We start from the raw sequence: 16345 nt of genomic DNA, 5'->3' as shown, positions 1-16345 counted from the left end.
ATGTGTGTGTGTTTTTTTGTTAATTTATTTTCCGTTCACTGATCGATTAAGAAGAGGGCGAGTTTTCCAACTTGTAAGGAAAAGGTAGGTACACCTCAGAGGGGTTTGATTATATGCACTACTTGTGAAGCCGACGGGTTTATAAAGTTGCGACGATACGATACAGATTTCTTATTACGTTAGCCACTATTGGCTGTTCCTAACTTACTTTGGGCTTTGGGCGGCACTAAAGGGCACTCCCTTCATCTGCTTGTATGAAAGTAAAGTCATTACGGGACCTTTGGGTATTTAAGTTTGGAAAAAATCAAAACAACGGGGTAAATCGGGGAATCGGGAGCGTAGCTTTCGTCGTTAAAAAGGGCTGTAAAGACGATTTGCTGCAACCGCCGTGTGTTAGATGCTTCAAGTTTTCAGATAGATGTTTGTACCCTTTTACAATGTATTACATTTCACCTGCGGAACTGATACTATAACTCCAATCCTTTCTGCTTCCTGGTTTTTATATAGATTCTAGCCACCTTCAAACTAACTTAAAATTATGTATGGTTAAGAAAAATCATCTTGGTCTGTCGCCAGTCATTTAGCCAGCCTTTAGTACTGTGCGAGCGGAGACTCAGTGGAGAATATAATCCTCGAGAAAATCCTGCTGTATATTTCTGCAACGGAAACAACAAGGCGAAAAACGGTAAAACGTTTCGAGACTCGATGCCTTCTTGCACCACGCATCCACTCATGAAAAAAGAGTAATAAGAGCAAAACAAACAACGTACCAACAAACGTAAATCAACAAACAGTACGAACAACGATAATACACAAACCGGCCGGCGATCAACTAGTGATCATGGGAAGTGACTAAAGCAAACAAATCAACCGTCAACAAGCCTGAACATCTCCGGGAGCGATGATCATGGGAGCGGGAAGCACTACGGGGAACCTGCCACATCCGGTGGCGTGCTGTGTCCTTCTAAACTAGCGCACACAGAAAACCTGGTCTAGCCGGGGAGGGTTAGTATAACACACTACTCAAATAAACGACTCCAGCGCGCATCCCTCGTCTGCAACCGTTATAGTGTCGTCATTCCGATGGTGTGTGCGTTCTTTGGTAACTTCTCGACAGTATCAACGGCCCGGCGGCCTTACCATAGCTTGTTGTGATAGAACTTCAGGTCAAAATGGCCCCCTCCGGCACCTTGCTGGCTACCGTTGGAGTACACCGACTCGTTGTCGTTATCACCGTGGCGTGCCGAACCGCCCGACCGGCCGATCGGACGATTGATCTTCACCGAACCGAAGCCTTCGTTCTCTTCCTGGTCGAACTCCATCTTGCCACTCGGCATGACGGCCGCCCCGACCCCGAACGAGATGTTCTTCAGACCGGTATGCTGCTTGGTGTACCGCGCTGGTTTTCGGCTCCCCGGCAGCCCCGGTCCGGCCGGATGTTCCGGTGTCGCCTGCTGGCTAACGGATTGGGGCGAAAGGGAAGGGTCTCGATTGGTGCCACCATCGTCATGCTGCGCCTCGTCGCCCACGGACAGCTCGAGCTGGTGGGGATGGAAATCGTACGGATCCGGGTCGGGACCGGGCTCGGGAATATCCTCGTAAGCATAGTGATGGCCCTCGCCTCCGACTTCGTCGGCAAACTTCACCTCGTGCGGTGTGTGGGATGATGCGGCGGAGGGTGGTGCATGCGAAAGCGATGCAGATTGCAGCTCAACGCGACGCATTTGCTCGGCCAACTCCTGCTCACCGTCGATCGAATCCGTTTCATACTCCTGCTGGGCCTGCTGCCGCTGTTCGCCATGCTCGTGATGATGGTGGAGGCAATGATCGTGATCACCGTTCGCACCGCCATTAGCGTGCCCGTTGGCGTTAGTGTTAGTAGCGTTAGTGCTGCAAACAGAAGCGAAAACCAACATTTTTCACGATCCAAAAATCTACCGGAAAACAACACGCGGTGCGCTGACGGGTACGAGGACTACACGGGCAAAGAAAGTGTGTCTAAAGAAAGGATGATCCGTCTGGGGTTGCCGGACAGCAGCACACAACTCTACGTACGTGGGGTGGCAAACAAAATGGATGAGAAACAATAGAGAGAAAAAACACATACAAAACACAGATTATTTCTTTCGATTTCAGTTCATTTGCCGCTTCTTTTGCACAAAACATAAAACAATAAACAAGCACAAAAAACACGATCCGATCGATACACGGGTACTTATAATCGATTGCACGTAACAAGAAAGTGGCGTTAAGATTTTATTCTCCTTTCCGAGAGACGCTAGGGACGGCCATGATTGGAGAGCCGTGGGTGAGACGTGGCATGGACTTTCGAGAAGAATGTAGATTGCGGAGACGTGATGGGGGTTGGAACACAAGATCCTATTCCCTTTATCGTGGAGGATTAGATCTTAGGGGGTCCACAGGTTAAATACGATCGCCGGTCGGTCTACGTCGGTAGTGGCAAGGTGTTAACGGTACGTTAAGATATGCAGGTAACGCAGTACGGCAGAAAGGATGAGCTTTAGCATCATGTTTGTTCGCGCCCAGGACGGGATGTAAATTATAATTAGCAACTTTTTGTGATTATATCAATAATTGCGTGCTCTTTCGCTCTCCCTATGTGAAATTGCTGAAAATGTAAAAAAATAAACAAAAATCATAAAACAAATCCAGACCTGTGAGAAATGAATGAAGCATAAAAAGCTAAATCGTATCGAAGTACATGGGTACGATATGGGTACGAAAATAATGAACAAAACTTTTGGGAAACGCGAATCGTGAGCCGGAAAACTTGAAAAAATAAGTTTAAAATGTCTGTCCGCAGGCATGTTAATTGATAGAATTGCAACAAATGACTTACCTGTTAGGTTCCGCGGATACTGTAGTGGGGCTGTTGTGAATTATCTAAAATTTCAAGACAGGTAGAACGAATTAGTACAGTTGAAGTGTAAACTTTATCCAATATTGTTATTGAACACTGGTGGAGGCGCATGATGACCGACGAAAAGGATTCGTGAACCTATGGAAACTGTTAGTCAACATGTTGAAAGCATTTGCTAGTAAATCGATTAAGCTTCCATCCTTCTGTTTTGCTACATTTTTCGATCAAAAATTCATATTTAAAGTGCTTTCGAAGGCGATCACTCGGTACAGACGGTATACAGACGATTGTTAAATAATAAATGGCATTGCCTGTGAGGTCAAGGTCTGGAAAAGAAAGAGCTTAACTACAACATTTCACATCTCCAGTTACCAATGACATGACAAGTACTTTCTGCACATAAAAAACTGTGTTCCCTAGCGCTTATCGCCTTGGTGGCCACCAATGCCATTGTATGCGGCATGGAATAAATGAGGAGTTCCTGCATCACATTACGTCGTCGTTTTGTGTTTCACGCGGTTTTCCGTCCTTGTTGACCGGCCCTACAAACGAGGCCAATCGCTTTAAAATGACCAACATTCCGTGAACTGTAAACCTGGTTCCCCACGGTGCCATTGCATGCTCGAAGGCAGTTTTCTTTTCGAAACGGTTCGAGCGGCGCTGCAGTTCGTGATGGGCAGAGGTGAAATGACACTGACCGTTACTGGGACATGGTCATTCACTGGGGAAAGGTCTTTATCGAGCCTTCGATGTAGGTTGCTAGTTTTCAATCATGTAAACTCCGTGAGAAGGTAAAGAAGATTATTATCCTTCACAAATCAGCACACACTAATGCTTTGGGGCGGTCCGCAGGAAATTGCTACCCGACAGCGGACGAAGCCGCGGATCAAAACTGAGCAATCAATTCGGAAAATGGGCAAACGGCAGCCTTTTGAAAACTGTAATTTTCCTCACTCACTCACCAAGAACTCCTCACAAGACCGTTACCTTAAGGGACGGATTTACGGCCGCACAATTTCCCATGACGGTCGGAGATCCGGAGAAGATTGGATCAGAGATCCATTACGCAAAGGCATAATGTGATTAGGTCCAGGGAGAGCGATAGACGAAAGCGTTGCAATGCATTCACCAAGCGAAACTTTGAATTTCAAGAATCTTTTCCCGTTTCGCGTGCAACTTGCCGCTGTGGCAGGCCAAACTAATTACTTCGGAAAACGGGGCATTCTTGGCACACATTTCCTACGGCACGTCAAACGGCGGTGTTTGGCCTATTTATTTTTGCGTGATTAAACGCGGTTACACCGAACGGATCCCGGAGCCGAATGCCAGACGGTGACAGTAATGGCCAACATTGGCGAACAAAGTGAATTTTTCCAAGTTTCGTTATCGTTTGAAAATCTGGCCGTAGAACGATTCCAAACCCCCAAGGGGCCAGCAAGCGCGAACGACAATTAATGTTGAAACTCTCTGCCATAGTTTCTCTAACACGCTATGCAATTCCGAGTAAGCTAGAATTCTTTGGTAGAAATGGAGCGTGTGCTCCAGCAGGAGATTGGCAACGGATTCCTTTGAAACGCGATTAGTGTCAGCCGTAAGCAAAAATGTTAGAGTTCAGTAGTGTGACACGCTAAGGACCGCAGCATCGGGTCACCGGGACACGGGAAGCAAACATTTACCTGGGCCATGCTGCAGGATGGTCGTTTGGCGGCGTACCGGCCGACGGGCGGCTGAGTGATGACCGGCGGTGACACGACCGTGGTCCGTGTCTGTGAGGTACTACGCCGCTCCTCGGCGTTGGTCGTCGTGAACGTCGGTCCAAAAAGGTTCGTGTTAGGACTAGTGGGACCGAGGATGAGGTTTCATGAGGTTATATTTCCGGAGGTTATCGATGTGGATGACACAGGGGTATTAGAAGGAACGTTTGTGCGAGGTAAAGAGAGAGAAAATTCGTAACATTGTATCGGATTAGTATTCGGTGTTCATTATCCCACCAATGAATAACATCCACTACCACCCGGCGAAGCATGGTTTAGCTGGCAGATAAGTTGTAACCGACCATTGTCCCAACAACCTACCTAGCAGTGATGTGCATGCGACGCCCGTCAATGTCGGAAGAATTATGCTCCTTGCTAGCAAAGAAGCCCTCGTAGACGACGAAATTATTCATTTGGGGAATCTTTTTCGACAGTCCTGCAACGAAATTGAATACCCTCCCATTAGTACGAAGCCGAAGGGGCCAATTCAGACAGGAACGGTAAAAGGCCATGAGCAGCGGGATAGCAATTTGTTCGCGTGTTTCCTTTCTCTGATAATCAACACGGGCGTTGCAACACCTCTAAATACGACCTGCGGCAGGACCTTCCTCACTTCATCGATAGTGGCCAGCGACCGTGGGGATTTATTATTTTCGCGGTGGTCTTTTTGCATGTTTGGCGCACCGGAGACCGGCAAACGCCTTGTTACCGGTGGCGGACGGTCTAATCCTATTCGGAAGCAGACGAACAAACACCGGCAATACCGGGTGGCTTATCGCCCTTGAGCCATCGGAAAGGATTGGACCTTCACACACGTACCGTAGTGTTTCTGTAGAAAGCCGAGCAACTTCTCCGATGGCCGATCGATTGCCAGCTCGTCCGGCTGTATGTGCTCTTCGCGCAGCATATGCTCGAACAGCTCGCGGCCGATGCCGCCGCGTTGGCGCGATTCGTGAACATAAAAGTCCAACACGCACGGTGCGGTCACGTTAACCGTTTCACCCGATGGATCAAACACGTACAGCGATTTGCGGCCCACCTTGAGGATGCCTACAACGAGACCACTGCGTGGGGGAAAATATGAGCATTAAATTAGGCGTCGAAATTGGCTCGCGATCGGTCATACTTTTTATCGTTCGGCTCGAACATCAGGTAGATGTGGTGGTCAGAGTTGCGCAGTTTTTGCGGAGTCGTCACCGGAACCGACAGGCCCTGGGCTTGGGCCGACATCGAGCCCACGAAATTGATGATCTCTGAAATTTGTGCGGTCGCATCGCTGAAAGAGAGAAGTGAAAAAAGCCATGAAAAGTGGTGTGTTTTTGCTCTCTCGCGAGCCAAATCGCTATCATCCGCAGGAAGAAGGTAATAATCGAATTTTGATCGCCTTTCGTTAGACCCACGTGGCCAACGCAGAAGAGTACGCCCGACGCCCCAGCACTTCCGGAGGCCATAAATCATTCAAAACCGGACCGGCGAGTTGAGGCTTGGTCAAATATCGAGAGCGAGGTGCTTAATGAATGTTTCTATTTTTCCAGCCCCTTCCAGTTCTTGGGGCGGGTTACGAGAAACCGATGCATCGCATGCTAATATGCCCTCGGTAGGTGGTCACTTCCGACCGACGGCGAGCGAACAGAACAAGCTGCTGACGTGCAGCACTATTGATTAATGTGGCCCCTAATTGCGGCACAATCGCCGACCCAACATGGGGACCACAACATGCGTCCAAATACGTACGTTGGACAAATTATTGGTGGAAGCCTTTGAAATTATGGTGTTTAAAGTGAACTAGCAATGATTAACCCTCTGATCGTATCAAACTCACAACGACGGTTCCATTTTTGCGAATTGTGTTGGTTGGCAGCTTCTTATAATAATGGCAATCATGGTCCATTTTACGAAATCCGCACAAAAACAATAGAGCGATAAATTTTGCTATTTAGCTTGGCTCCAACGCCCACCAGTCCGAACAGGAAATGGCCTTTAATGAGGTAAATTGTGTGACTAAGTCAGACGAATTTGCCCAATCAATCGCCGGCGGGCTATTTCGCGGAACAATAGAGTGTTTGCGAGCCATTTTTGAAAGCGGTTTTGGGGGAGCAATAAATTTGATCTCATTCGAAACCCGCTAAAACTTTTCCTAACGATCTCCTAATACTAAAACGCTACTTACAGCGCAACACGACGGGACTGGGCGGTGAATCCGGTTGGTAGCAGAGAGTTGTTTATTCGCACGATCCGCGAGCGGAACAGCGGGTGCATGTTGAAGCGGAACTCCATGTTGGCGGAATGTTTGAGAAATACACTCACTCACGCAGCACTACTATTCACGGACAAAACTAAACTATTTCCACGGCGGCTTGATTTCTCCTGTTTGGCCAGCACCAACAGTAAACCGTTTGCACTAATTTCGTCAGCGTCACTCGTCAAGCAGCGAGTAACCACGCGGAAGTTTTTGTAATAAATAAATAAATAGTAATAATATCACATCAGTTTTCTTCCTGGTGGCCCCGGACCGGGTTTTTATAGCTTCGAAACCAGTGGCTTTCCTCGGACAGATTGAAACTGAAATGAAAAGGGAATAGAAAATGAAGCCGTTAGTGTGGAACGCGAGCAACTTCGAAATTATTTAAGGCTAGAAAAATGAGTTTTTCCTCCGCGGCAGACATTCCGCGGCGGATTTGGGAGGGAAAACGGACGGACGACGCCTATAACTTCGTCAAGCAAACGTATGGCCTGTTGGCGTTACGATTCCAAGCGGGGGGCTCGGTGATCTGAAATGGCACGAGGTGTGCTCATCGGTTCGGCGCACGAGGAAAAACTGTACGGAAAACATCACAGCAAAAGAAAAGCCACCAGCGCGCGGTGCGAGAAAGGAAATGGTGAACGAAGGCGACCGTCGGTACATTGACCCCAATTTCCCGCAAGGCACCACACTCTCTCGCTGCTCCGTTGCTGGTACATATTTAGGTTCCCGAACGTGCCGCTAAATATTTTGATCAATTTTACGAATATCTCTTCCAAACACCGACCACAAGATCGAATCGAGGAAGCGATTGCTTTGGAATCAAATTTAAAATGTGTTAGACCTCCCATTACACGGCAAACCAAGGCGGAAAAAGGGAAAGTTCGCTAGAGGGTTCGCGCCGTGCATGATGCAATGATTTCCACTCGAATAAATCATGCAATCGAGGTGAATGAGCGCAGAAATGGAACGTGTACTAGGACACCCCGGGCCGGGTTGGTGTGACGTTTGCCAGACATGGCAAAAAACAGCGAAGCGAAAGTGCGGAAGGAAGATTGACGGAAATATCGGCAATTGAAGCACATTGTTCAATAGTAGCCATCATATTGATTGATTTTCCTCAAGAGATTTAAAAATATTCGCACTAGGATCGAGCTACGTAAAGCACTACGGTGAAGGCTCGCAAACATCTCGCCTATCGATTAATTCCCTGAGCCAAGCCAGTCTGGAAAAAGTCGGTGTGACTGCCGGTCGGCACGTAGCCAGAAGTCAAGTTGAAGAAGTTTTTCGGTAGCTGCCCTCGTAAAGGCGCGGAAAATTCTTTGACCTCCTCCCGACACCGAAGTACTTTCGTTAATCAACTCTCCGTTCAGCGTCGAGCCCCAAGACGCATTCTATTTCCTTCGTGCCCGATCGATACCCGGTGCTCAACGCCGAGGTTTGAATGAAGGAAATTTGAATAAAATAAAGCAAGACCCAAAGAGGGGTCTCGCTAGCGCGAACAAACTAACCCCGCGAGCTTATGTTGCGAGGGTGCCTAAGGCGCCAAACTCAATCGTTTCCCTCCGACCGGCCCGGTACGATCGGTGGTGATGGATATGCTAATTGGTGTGGCAGCTTCAAGAAATAAAAATGCCGAAAAGTGGCCGAAGTTGTTCTGACCGAAAAAAGAGAGGCGCACCATAAACGAGCGTACGAGGGAATAACAGCACACCAGATTATGGGTCGGAACTACATTTTCACCCGATGCCGAGTCCCCCACAAAAGCCAAATAAGTGCTGTTGTGTGGAAAAAAAACGATGCACAACTTAGGTGTCTCTCCGGCCGTGTGGAAATCCATCGTTTGAGTTTTATCGGCCCAAACAAGGGGGAACTAGGCGAAAGAGGTCGACCAGGGCGATCCAGAACAAGTTCAACCAAAGCGGGCAACCAGGACACGAGTTTTTGGGGCCACAAAATCAAACCTACATAAACTGGCTGTTTGATGGACGGCAAATGCATCCTTTGAGTGCCGTTGGGCCATTTGTTAGTCCGCACATCGGATGATGCCGCGGAATACGAAACAGTAGTCAGGTGCCTCACGGTAGCCACAAGAACCGGATGTACCGTAAGCCACCCGCAACAAAGATCAAGTGATCGCTGTGATGCGCTTTTTGTGTTTGTTCAGCGATCCGCAACGTCTCGCGTTGACGGAGCGCCACTGGGTCTCAATATTCTGATGGCGGTGGCCCTTGTAGCAGGTTGCAACGGGATTTCTTGGCCACACTCGTTCCACTTGGCTGGTGGTGCGCTGGTGATTTGTCATAAAATTAATTAAAGTAGCATGGATTGCAGATATTTTCCAGCATGCTGTCATGCTCTCATGCACTTGTGAGAGAATTCTGAATTCAAAGCGGCGATAGACCCTGCTCAGTGCATACTAATTCTGTTTCAAGCGGGTTGAAGTGTTAATACTTTCTTTGTCCAATAGGAACGAATGCCAGACTCATCACTTCTCACAGCGAACCGATGGCGCTAGGTCTGGTATTTATCAGAGCATTTTTCGTGGGATATTTTGACCTAATGCAATTCCACTTTGGGACCATTCCGTTGCTCTATTTTCTCTTTCGCTTTCGGCAGAAGCGTCATGAACTATTTACTTTCTTCCGCGACACGCCACCGATTGGCATGGATCGCACGGACCAGAAACTCAACGGTCTGGTAAAACCTTAATTAAGCTCCATACGGTACTGACCGGCCGAAGGAATAGCAATTACCGTTCCAATAACCGTGGCTAGAGGCCCATGCCAGAAGGCGGAGCGGCCGGTTCCCGCAAGCGAGGCAACGGTAAAACGTAATCTAAATCACCAACTTGGGCTAGTTTTTAGGCTGGAAAAAAGTGCTTCTGTTTTCGAGGAGACAGCCAGCCGATCGGAACGAAGATGGACCCGATTCTTGGGGCACCAGACGGTGGCGCCAATGGGTCTCTTTGGGCTATCAATTTTCTTCCAAAACCACGGACGGAAACACAGTCCGAGGGATTGGAATTGAAATGCCGCAATGCATGTCTCACCAATCGGTCGCCAATACGATTTATGGCCACTGGGCGTCTCTGGTGGAGCAGAGTGTTACTAGTCTGGCGTTCCTACGGCGGTCCTGCACGTGCCAACGAACGAACGTGAACGATGACTCAAGAAGGACGAAGACAGTGGCGGCCGGATGAGGTGGCAACGTGAGTCACCCAAACATGAAGTCACCGTCGTCTAGCCGCGTCGGGGCACAAGCACACGCAGCGAATGTCCCCGGTGGAAACCTGATAGGCCGTTTTCCAGGCGCTGGGGCGCGGGCAGAAACTAGTAACGACAAACCGGTGAATGAAATCGATGGAAAACCGGCACGCAACGCCCTGCGACGCTTCTCGGGGCTGTGGGAACAGGGAAAACATAATTTGACCGGAAAACTTCAACTGAACAGGGAGGAAAACGCAACCCGTTTTTCCTCCCAGGCTTGCTGCGATGGGCGACGGTTTGCCTGCTGTTGTTTGTCTTCGTGTTAGTTTTCTTCCCCAAAGCCGCGCCGAGCCCGCGTTCCAATTGTGGGTTTATTATTTTTTGTGCCGTGCCGTGCCGTGCTTGTTGTGGCAACAGAAAGCCCACCGGGCGCACACACATTCTCACGCAAACAATTTAGCACACATTTTACCACACACAAACACACACGTGAGCGAGTCACTAGCGAAATGCGATTGACATTCACAATCGCGGTCGTGAGGCCTCTGGGAGATAAAATTCCCTCGGGCTTCCGCGGTCTGCCAACGTGTTGGTGACTGTTGGAACACTCGGCAAAGGTGGCACACTAGATGGGCACAATTTCGTAACGTGTTCGAGGCGAAGCCTGCTTTTCGCACTCTCCACCGCCAAGGCACAGAGCCACGCAATCCCCTTGGCTGGCTGCCCTCACACAAAAGCAACCGCAAACGCCACAAACCGTAAACCGCGGCCCGCGGCGGACTTTTACACCTTTTCCGTCCAACGTTCGAACAAAATCTCCGCGCTACGTCGTTCCAGTGGGGCCCCGGGAGTCGGGCCCCACACACAGAGAGAGAGAGAGAGCCGTAGAACGGTACTTTGAGAGCTGAAAAAGGAGAGATCTCCGCTCTCGAAATAGCCCCACACATACGCCAACGGGATTCCCCAACAACTAATGGCCTCTCTTTGGCTCTCTCTCTCTCTCCTTCTTTCTAATATTTTCTAACCCGTTCGTTCGTAGGTGCCAAGCCCGCGCGAGAGTTTAGAGAATTCGCTAGGCAGGGAGACTTCTAAAATAACCTTTTGAGGGATTCCAATGGAGAAAAGGGTTCACCAAACCAGACAGATGGGGCAAGTGCTCTTCGGTTAGCGGCCCCACGACGGCCAAATGTTTGTTGTGAAAGACATTCGCTCTCCGGAATCTGCTCTCAGCTGTTTGGTGGATGCTGTGGAATCGATTTTGCTACTCACACACCCATCCGATTACCGCACTCCAGAAGAACCGTAGGCCTCCAATTCCGGTCGAAAGTAGTCGAAAAGAGTCGCCGGCGATCAGAGTCGGACGTAAACCGGTATCATAAAACGTTCGCTGATTGGACCCGAAGGTTAAAGCGGTTACGTCATGGCATCCTCCGTACAGAGCAAAGAGCTGGACCACGAGCGAAAGGGCCAAGGCCACTGAGGCAGCAGCCGATCTTCTGCAAGCATTAAGGCACGATGTCTACAGTTCTAACGAACAGCCCTTCCGCGGAGAGGGTTGATCTTGCTGGACGATCGACAGAAAAGGAAATTAGTTTAGCTTGCATTCAAATCAGCAAATCAGCGTTTGCTAAGGGCACTGTTTTCGTCCGCATATGGTCACGAAGCGACGTGTGGCCGATCGAAAGGCATCACGGCGGTTGGCCACCTACGCTCCGTGATCGTGGCATTGGCGGAACGCATCGTGAATAGACAAGCAGCGTCGTTCGGGGTTCCGGAGGGTGACAGGTTTGCGATCAACCTACACGAACCTGCCGTTTGTTTTGTTTGTATTCAGATGATTTTACTTTGGCTTAGTTAAGCGTATCAGTTACTCCATCAAAGGGTCTTGGCCATCATTAATCGGTCGAACAGCTCGACACTTATTCGGAGACTCACCGAGACTGCAAGGGAAGTCGTACGGCGCTCGTATTCAATGTCCATATTCTTAAATGACTCATTATCCCACCTCAACTAGATCGGCGATAAACGTGTTCGGAGTTTCTCCCACACAATTGATCGTTGTTACCCCGCGCAAGGTAAACATTGTCGCGAGAATGCACTGAGTGTTCTTGATCGACAGACACGGAACGGCGGAAAAGCTCCGCTCAATAAGATGTTAAATTACGACTACGGCCTACGGCTCTTCCGTGGGCATCTCGACGCGCTATAAAAGGCCAACCGGTGCTCCGGAAGGGCCGGCTAGACACGCAGCGCGGGATGCCCAAGTCCAAGAGCAGCCAGTTCCAAATATGGCCCGGCGAAGGTTTCCCACTGAGCGAAATCGTAGCGTTGATCAGCAGATTTGTTCCAGAAGAGTCTACGAAGTCACGGAACCTCGCCGTACAACGAGTGGCCAATTTATCGATGTGGTCTTTGACACGCACACGCTTCGACCGGCCACAGGGAAAGCTGGAAAAGCTCTCTATTTTCCCCGCCCCGTTCGGGATGGAGACGAAAAATCGATACGAGCTTGGCACTGAACGTCTGCGGTGGCGAAGGACACACGGAGAAGAAGTCTCTCAGTAGGCTTTTCGCCTTTTTTCCTCCCCATGCTCGTGGTGTCGGGAAAAAGGTGAGCTTTATCGCACAGCATCCGGCGGATTGGAAGCGAACATGGCCGCCATTTACCGGTCTGGAAAGTTTTTGTGAACATATGATAACATAGAGTGCTTCGAGAGCAAAACGAAATTGAACGAGACGTTCCAAAACTAGAGCCGCTATCACACCGTGATTCAGATTCTTACCTTGGCCTCCGCTCTTTGTAGCGCGATTCGTCGAAGTCGCCCTGTTGATGGTGTGTTTAATGATTTTCTCCTGTGACTGGTTTCCGAAAGATTTCTCCCCACTGCTCACTGATGATGATGTCACAAAGCCACGGATCACACGAGGGCGGAAATACCGAAACGATTTTTCACGACACGCGCCAACACGCACCCAAGAGACGTTTCCTTTCACCTTTCACCCGACGACGGAAAAGCGTCCGTTCACAATCACGCTCACGCACAAGAGAAATGGAGATATTAATCACTATTCACTCTTCACACGCACATAATCGGCTAATTGTTCGACTCTTCATACACAAAATCATAAATCATTCCGGCCAATCCGTTCAAAAAAACTCTTTCTCTGAAAACTGAAAAGTAGTGTATTTTCTAACCGCCTGCTCTGTCTCTGGTTTTTGCGTTCCCGGTCTCTGAAAGAGAGAGACAGCATGCGACGCTAGAGCGAGATAGCTCTTTGGTTGAAACTTTTCACGCACCCGTGTGGAAAAGTTTCACAACGATTTCGAACCGATTTTCACCCGTTAAAAACGCTTACGCTTTAAAAATAAGGCTTAAAAATAATTTCGATGTATTTTGTCGCCATGTTTAATCCTCAAATTTAGATTTTTGTTTATAAATACGGCCCGATACATTTGTATACATTTGTATTTGTACCCTGCCCCTGTTTGAAGAGTCGCCTACTAAAACCATTCGTTGATTGTCGTTCGATCGAGAACGTCTCTCTGTCCCCTCTGTCTGTGCCGCTCGTGAAGTGAATTTATCGCGTTTCTTTGTTTTCATCACAATATGGCCGTCAACGTGCACTTTACCGGAGTAACAATGGAGAATCTGTCCCGTATCGAGCTGCTAGCATGGGTTAACCGAACGCTGATGTCGGAGTTTAAAAAGGTCGAAGAACTTTGCACCGGCGCAGCGTACTGCCAGCTGATGGACGTCCTGTTCCCGGGCTGTTTGCCCCTGAAGCGCGTCAAGTTTTGCACGAACGTTCAGCACGACTTTCTCAACAACCTGCGCATATTCCAGAACGGGCTGGTGAGTCTGAAGGTCGAAAAGTCGGTACCGATCGAGCGGCTGGCGAAGGGCCGCTTCCAGGACAACTTTGAGTTTTTGCAGTGGTTCAAAAAGTTCTTCGACGCCAACTACGATGGCAAGGAGTACGATGCGCCGCTCGTCCGAAACCATGTTCCGATGGGCTACGGAGCCCCAAGTGTCCTGCGCCCGAGTCAGCGGCCAAATGTGAAAGTGCCACCGGTAGCCTTAACCACCGGCAAAGAGAGAATCAAATCGACAGACTCGGCCACGGGCATCGGAAAAAGAGGTTCGATAGATAGAAACTGCGGAACGGACGGATGACGGATTGATCCCCTTTTTCGGATCGTTTGCAGAGAAAGACGATTCGAAGGCGGACGGTGCTATTATCGACGAGCTATCGAAGGAGATCGGCGATTTGGCGATAAAAATGCAGGATGCTGAAATGGCCAGGGATTACTACTACCAAAAGCTCATGCTAGTGGAGAGCTGGTAAGTGAAACAGATCTCAGTGGAACAGCTCTGTTTGATGGCGGGGAACTTATTTTCGCACAGGATCAAGGAACACCAAGACGAGGCAAATGAAGAGTTTTGTGGGAAGGTGTGGAACATATTGACGGAAGGCTCGGATTAGCCACTGGACTCCAGATGCAATTGTTCGTCGTTCGTATGTTGAGTATGTTGATGTGGATGTCTTTTTAGCACCCAGCCAGCCAGCACAGCGCCCGGGGCCTGCAGGATTTGCAAATAAATTTTAATCTTTCCCCTTTTTGTTTTGTTTTAACTTTATTTGTTCACTTCTAAAACATCATCAGTTTTCACATAGCTTTCCCCTTCCGGTCGCCGGACAGTTTACAGTTCGGCACTAGCTGGGCCTCAGAGTGCCGTAAATGCCTATCGGTAGTCGGGGTCAAATGCACAATACTGTCTCTCTGATCGCTCAGAGATGCTTCTGTTTTCCTACACATTCCGTGGCATCTTTCCGATCTTCCGATCATCTCTCTCGTCGGCCAAGAGATGGGAAAACAGAGGAAGAGGAAAAGCTTCGTTTCGCTTTCGTTTTTCGCTTCGCCTTTCGGCTTCGTTTCACCAAATCAATAAAAGGGTGCAATAAAAGGGATTACCGAGTTAATGACTTATGTTAGGAGCTAAAAATGACTGTTCCTTGGCGTGTGTCCGGATGTGCGCACACGATCCGGAAGAAACGAACCACGCCGCCAATCGCGACGCTTCCCAACGGTCGATGGAGCGGAAGGAGAAGATGGCCACAGCAAAAACTGAACCCGACGAAGACCCGAGCCGGATGGGAGATTGTCTCATCGATAAACATCGGTGGAAAGGGTTGAAAAATGAAAATTTCATCCGCTTTTCCGACGGTCGGCGACGGTCGGCGACGGTCGGCGATCGGCGAAGCAGACGAACTTGGATTTTTCAACAGCGACCCCGCTTGGCCGCTAGCGGCAAAACACTATTACGCTACGATAAGGTTGAATATAAATGGATTTAAAACGATGCCACCCGGTCCCCTCCCTGTGTCCCGGTTCTCGGAACCGCCGTGTGTATGTGTGTGTGTGCGAAGGAGCGATAGGGACAGAGAGAATGGGATTATTTAACGCTAATCGAATCACTACTGGAACACTACTAAATACTGCGCCGACTTCCGGAAGTGGCGGAATCGGCGGAGTCCTACAACCCTGGGAGGGTGCCTACGGTCTCTTAATGTAAACTTAAACGTTTCAACACCGCACACACACACTAACACACACAGCCTGTACGACGAATGGCAAGGAACTGGGGGGGTGGGCCCAGCCCCCGGAGAACTGAGGAGCAAAAACAACAAATCCGTTCAAATCCGATGGCGCTTCCGGTTTTGCTCCCCGCCGATCCCCGTTCCTCGCTTGCCTCGCGTATGATTGTTTTCTAAATTAGTGTCCCTATTGCTTCCCTTCATGGCCAGCGCGCTTCGAGCGTGTTTGCCGGACGGTTCTCCAAGACTTCCACGGGCGGTTCCATCGCCTCTCCTCCTGCGCGTTTCCTCCTTCGCAATTTGTCCACTAGGCCACCCGGGGGAGGGGCGGTGGGGACTTGGGGGACATAATCTGGCCATTTGTTTTTCTCTCAGTGCTCACACGGCGGCCATTGTGTGGCCTTTGAACGAGTAAGTGACTACGCAAGAACTTTTGTAGGTTATGCTGTAGGCTGGGCGGGACTGGCAGCCGGAAGGGCTACCCGCCGGAAGGGTGGTGGGTGCTGGGAGCGGGAATTGCAAAACGTGCCGTTCAGAAGCGCCAGCTCCCGGAACACAAGCCGGGAGCCTGTGTTGGATCTTAGCGCTTAGGTGAGTGAACAAGTTGCTTCACTTTTAAACTCTATCTCTATGTATATATTTATATATTTATATTTCTATG

At 49.3% G+C, this 16345-nt stretch overlaps 2 protein-coding genes across 5 annotated transcripts; one reads left to right on the top strand and one right to left on the bottom strand.

Moving 5' to 3' along the window:
• Nucleotides 1-37: 37 nt before the first annotated feature.
• On the bottom strand, nt 38-13229 carry LOC131206373 (alpha-tubulin N-acetyltransferase-like). 4 transcript variants are annotated; one of them, XM_058198904.1, is made up of 8 exons: nt 12870-13229; nt 6806-7197; nt 5762-5911; nt 5455-5699; nt 4957-5071; nt 4558-4717; nt 2861-2904; nt 38-1890 (listed from the first exon to the last, which is right to left on the bottom strand). In XM_058198904.1, the coding sequence occupies exons 2-8, from the start codon at nt 6910-6912 to the stop codon at nt 1137-1139; spliced, it is 1575 nt and encodes a 524-aa protein (XP_058054887.1). In that variant the 5' UTR covers nt 6913-7197; nt 12870-13229; the 3' UTR covers nt 38-1136. The 4 variants fall into 4 exon arrangements, with proteins under 4 accessions (XP_058054887.1, XP_058054888.1, XP_058054890.1 ...); XM_058198905.1 differs by lacking the exon at nt 12870-13229 and adding an exon at nt 10844-10890; XM_058198907.1 differs by lacking the exon at nt 12870-13229 and adding an exon at nt 10876-10890.
• Nucleotides 13230-13622: 393 nt separating this feature from the next.
• On the top strand, nt 13623-14697 carry LOC131216478 (microtubule-associated protein RP/EB family member 1-like). Its single transcript, XM_058210981.1, has 3 exons — nt 13623-14226; nt 14294-14429; nt 14493-14697. Exons 1-3 carry the CDS (start codon nt 13695-13697, stop codon nt 14569-14571), a joined length of 747 nt encoding a protein of 248 aa, XP_058066964.1. The 5' UTR covers nt 13623-13694; the 3' UTR covers nt 14572-14697.
• The last annotated feature ends 1648 nt before the right edge of the window (nt 14698-16345 follow it).

The sequence above is a fragment of the Anopheles bellator genome, chromosome 1 (assembly GCF_943735745.2).
Source record: "Anopheles bellator chromosome 1, idAnoBellAS_SP24_06.2, whole genome shotgun sequence".
In the NCBI taxonomy this organism is placed as follows: domain Eukaryota; kingdom Metazoa; phylum Arthropoda; class Insecta; order Diptera; family Culicidae; genus Anopheles; species Anopheles bellator.
Note: the sequence above shows the minus strand (reverse complement) of the source record. Positions and strands in the feature narration are given on the sequence as shown.

Excerpts from the sequence above, each read along its gene's own strand:
- LOC131206373 (XM_058198904.1), bottom strand. The coding sequence starts at position 6,912 with ATGGAGTTCCGCTTCAACATGCACCCGCTGTTCCGCTCGCGGATCGTG. Across the intron at positions 5,700-5,761 it reads TTCGAGCCGAACGATAAAAA|TGGTCTCGTTGTAGGCATCC; the intron begins GTATGACCGATC and ends TCCCCCACGCAG. Across the intron at positions 2,905-4,557 it reads CATCCTGCAGCATGGCCCAG|ATAATTCACAACAGCCCCAC; the intron begins GTAAATGTTTGC and ends TTGAAATTTTAG.
- LOC131216478 (XM_058210981.1), top strand. The coding sequence starts at position 13,695 with ATGGCCGTCAACGTGCACTTTACCGGAGTAACAATGGAGAATCTGTCC. Across the intron at positions 14,227-14,293 it reads CACGGGCATCGGAAAAAGAG|AGAAAGACGATTCGAAGGCG; the intron begins GTTCGATAGATA and ends GATCGTTTGCAG. Across the intron at positions 14,430-14,492 it reads CTCATGCTAGTGGAGAGCTG|GATCAAGGAACACCAAGACG; the intron begins GTAAGTGAAACA and ends ATTTTCGCACAG.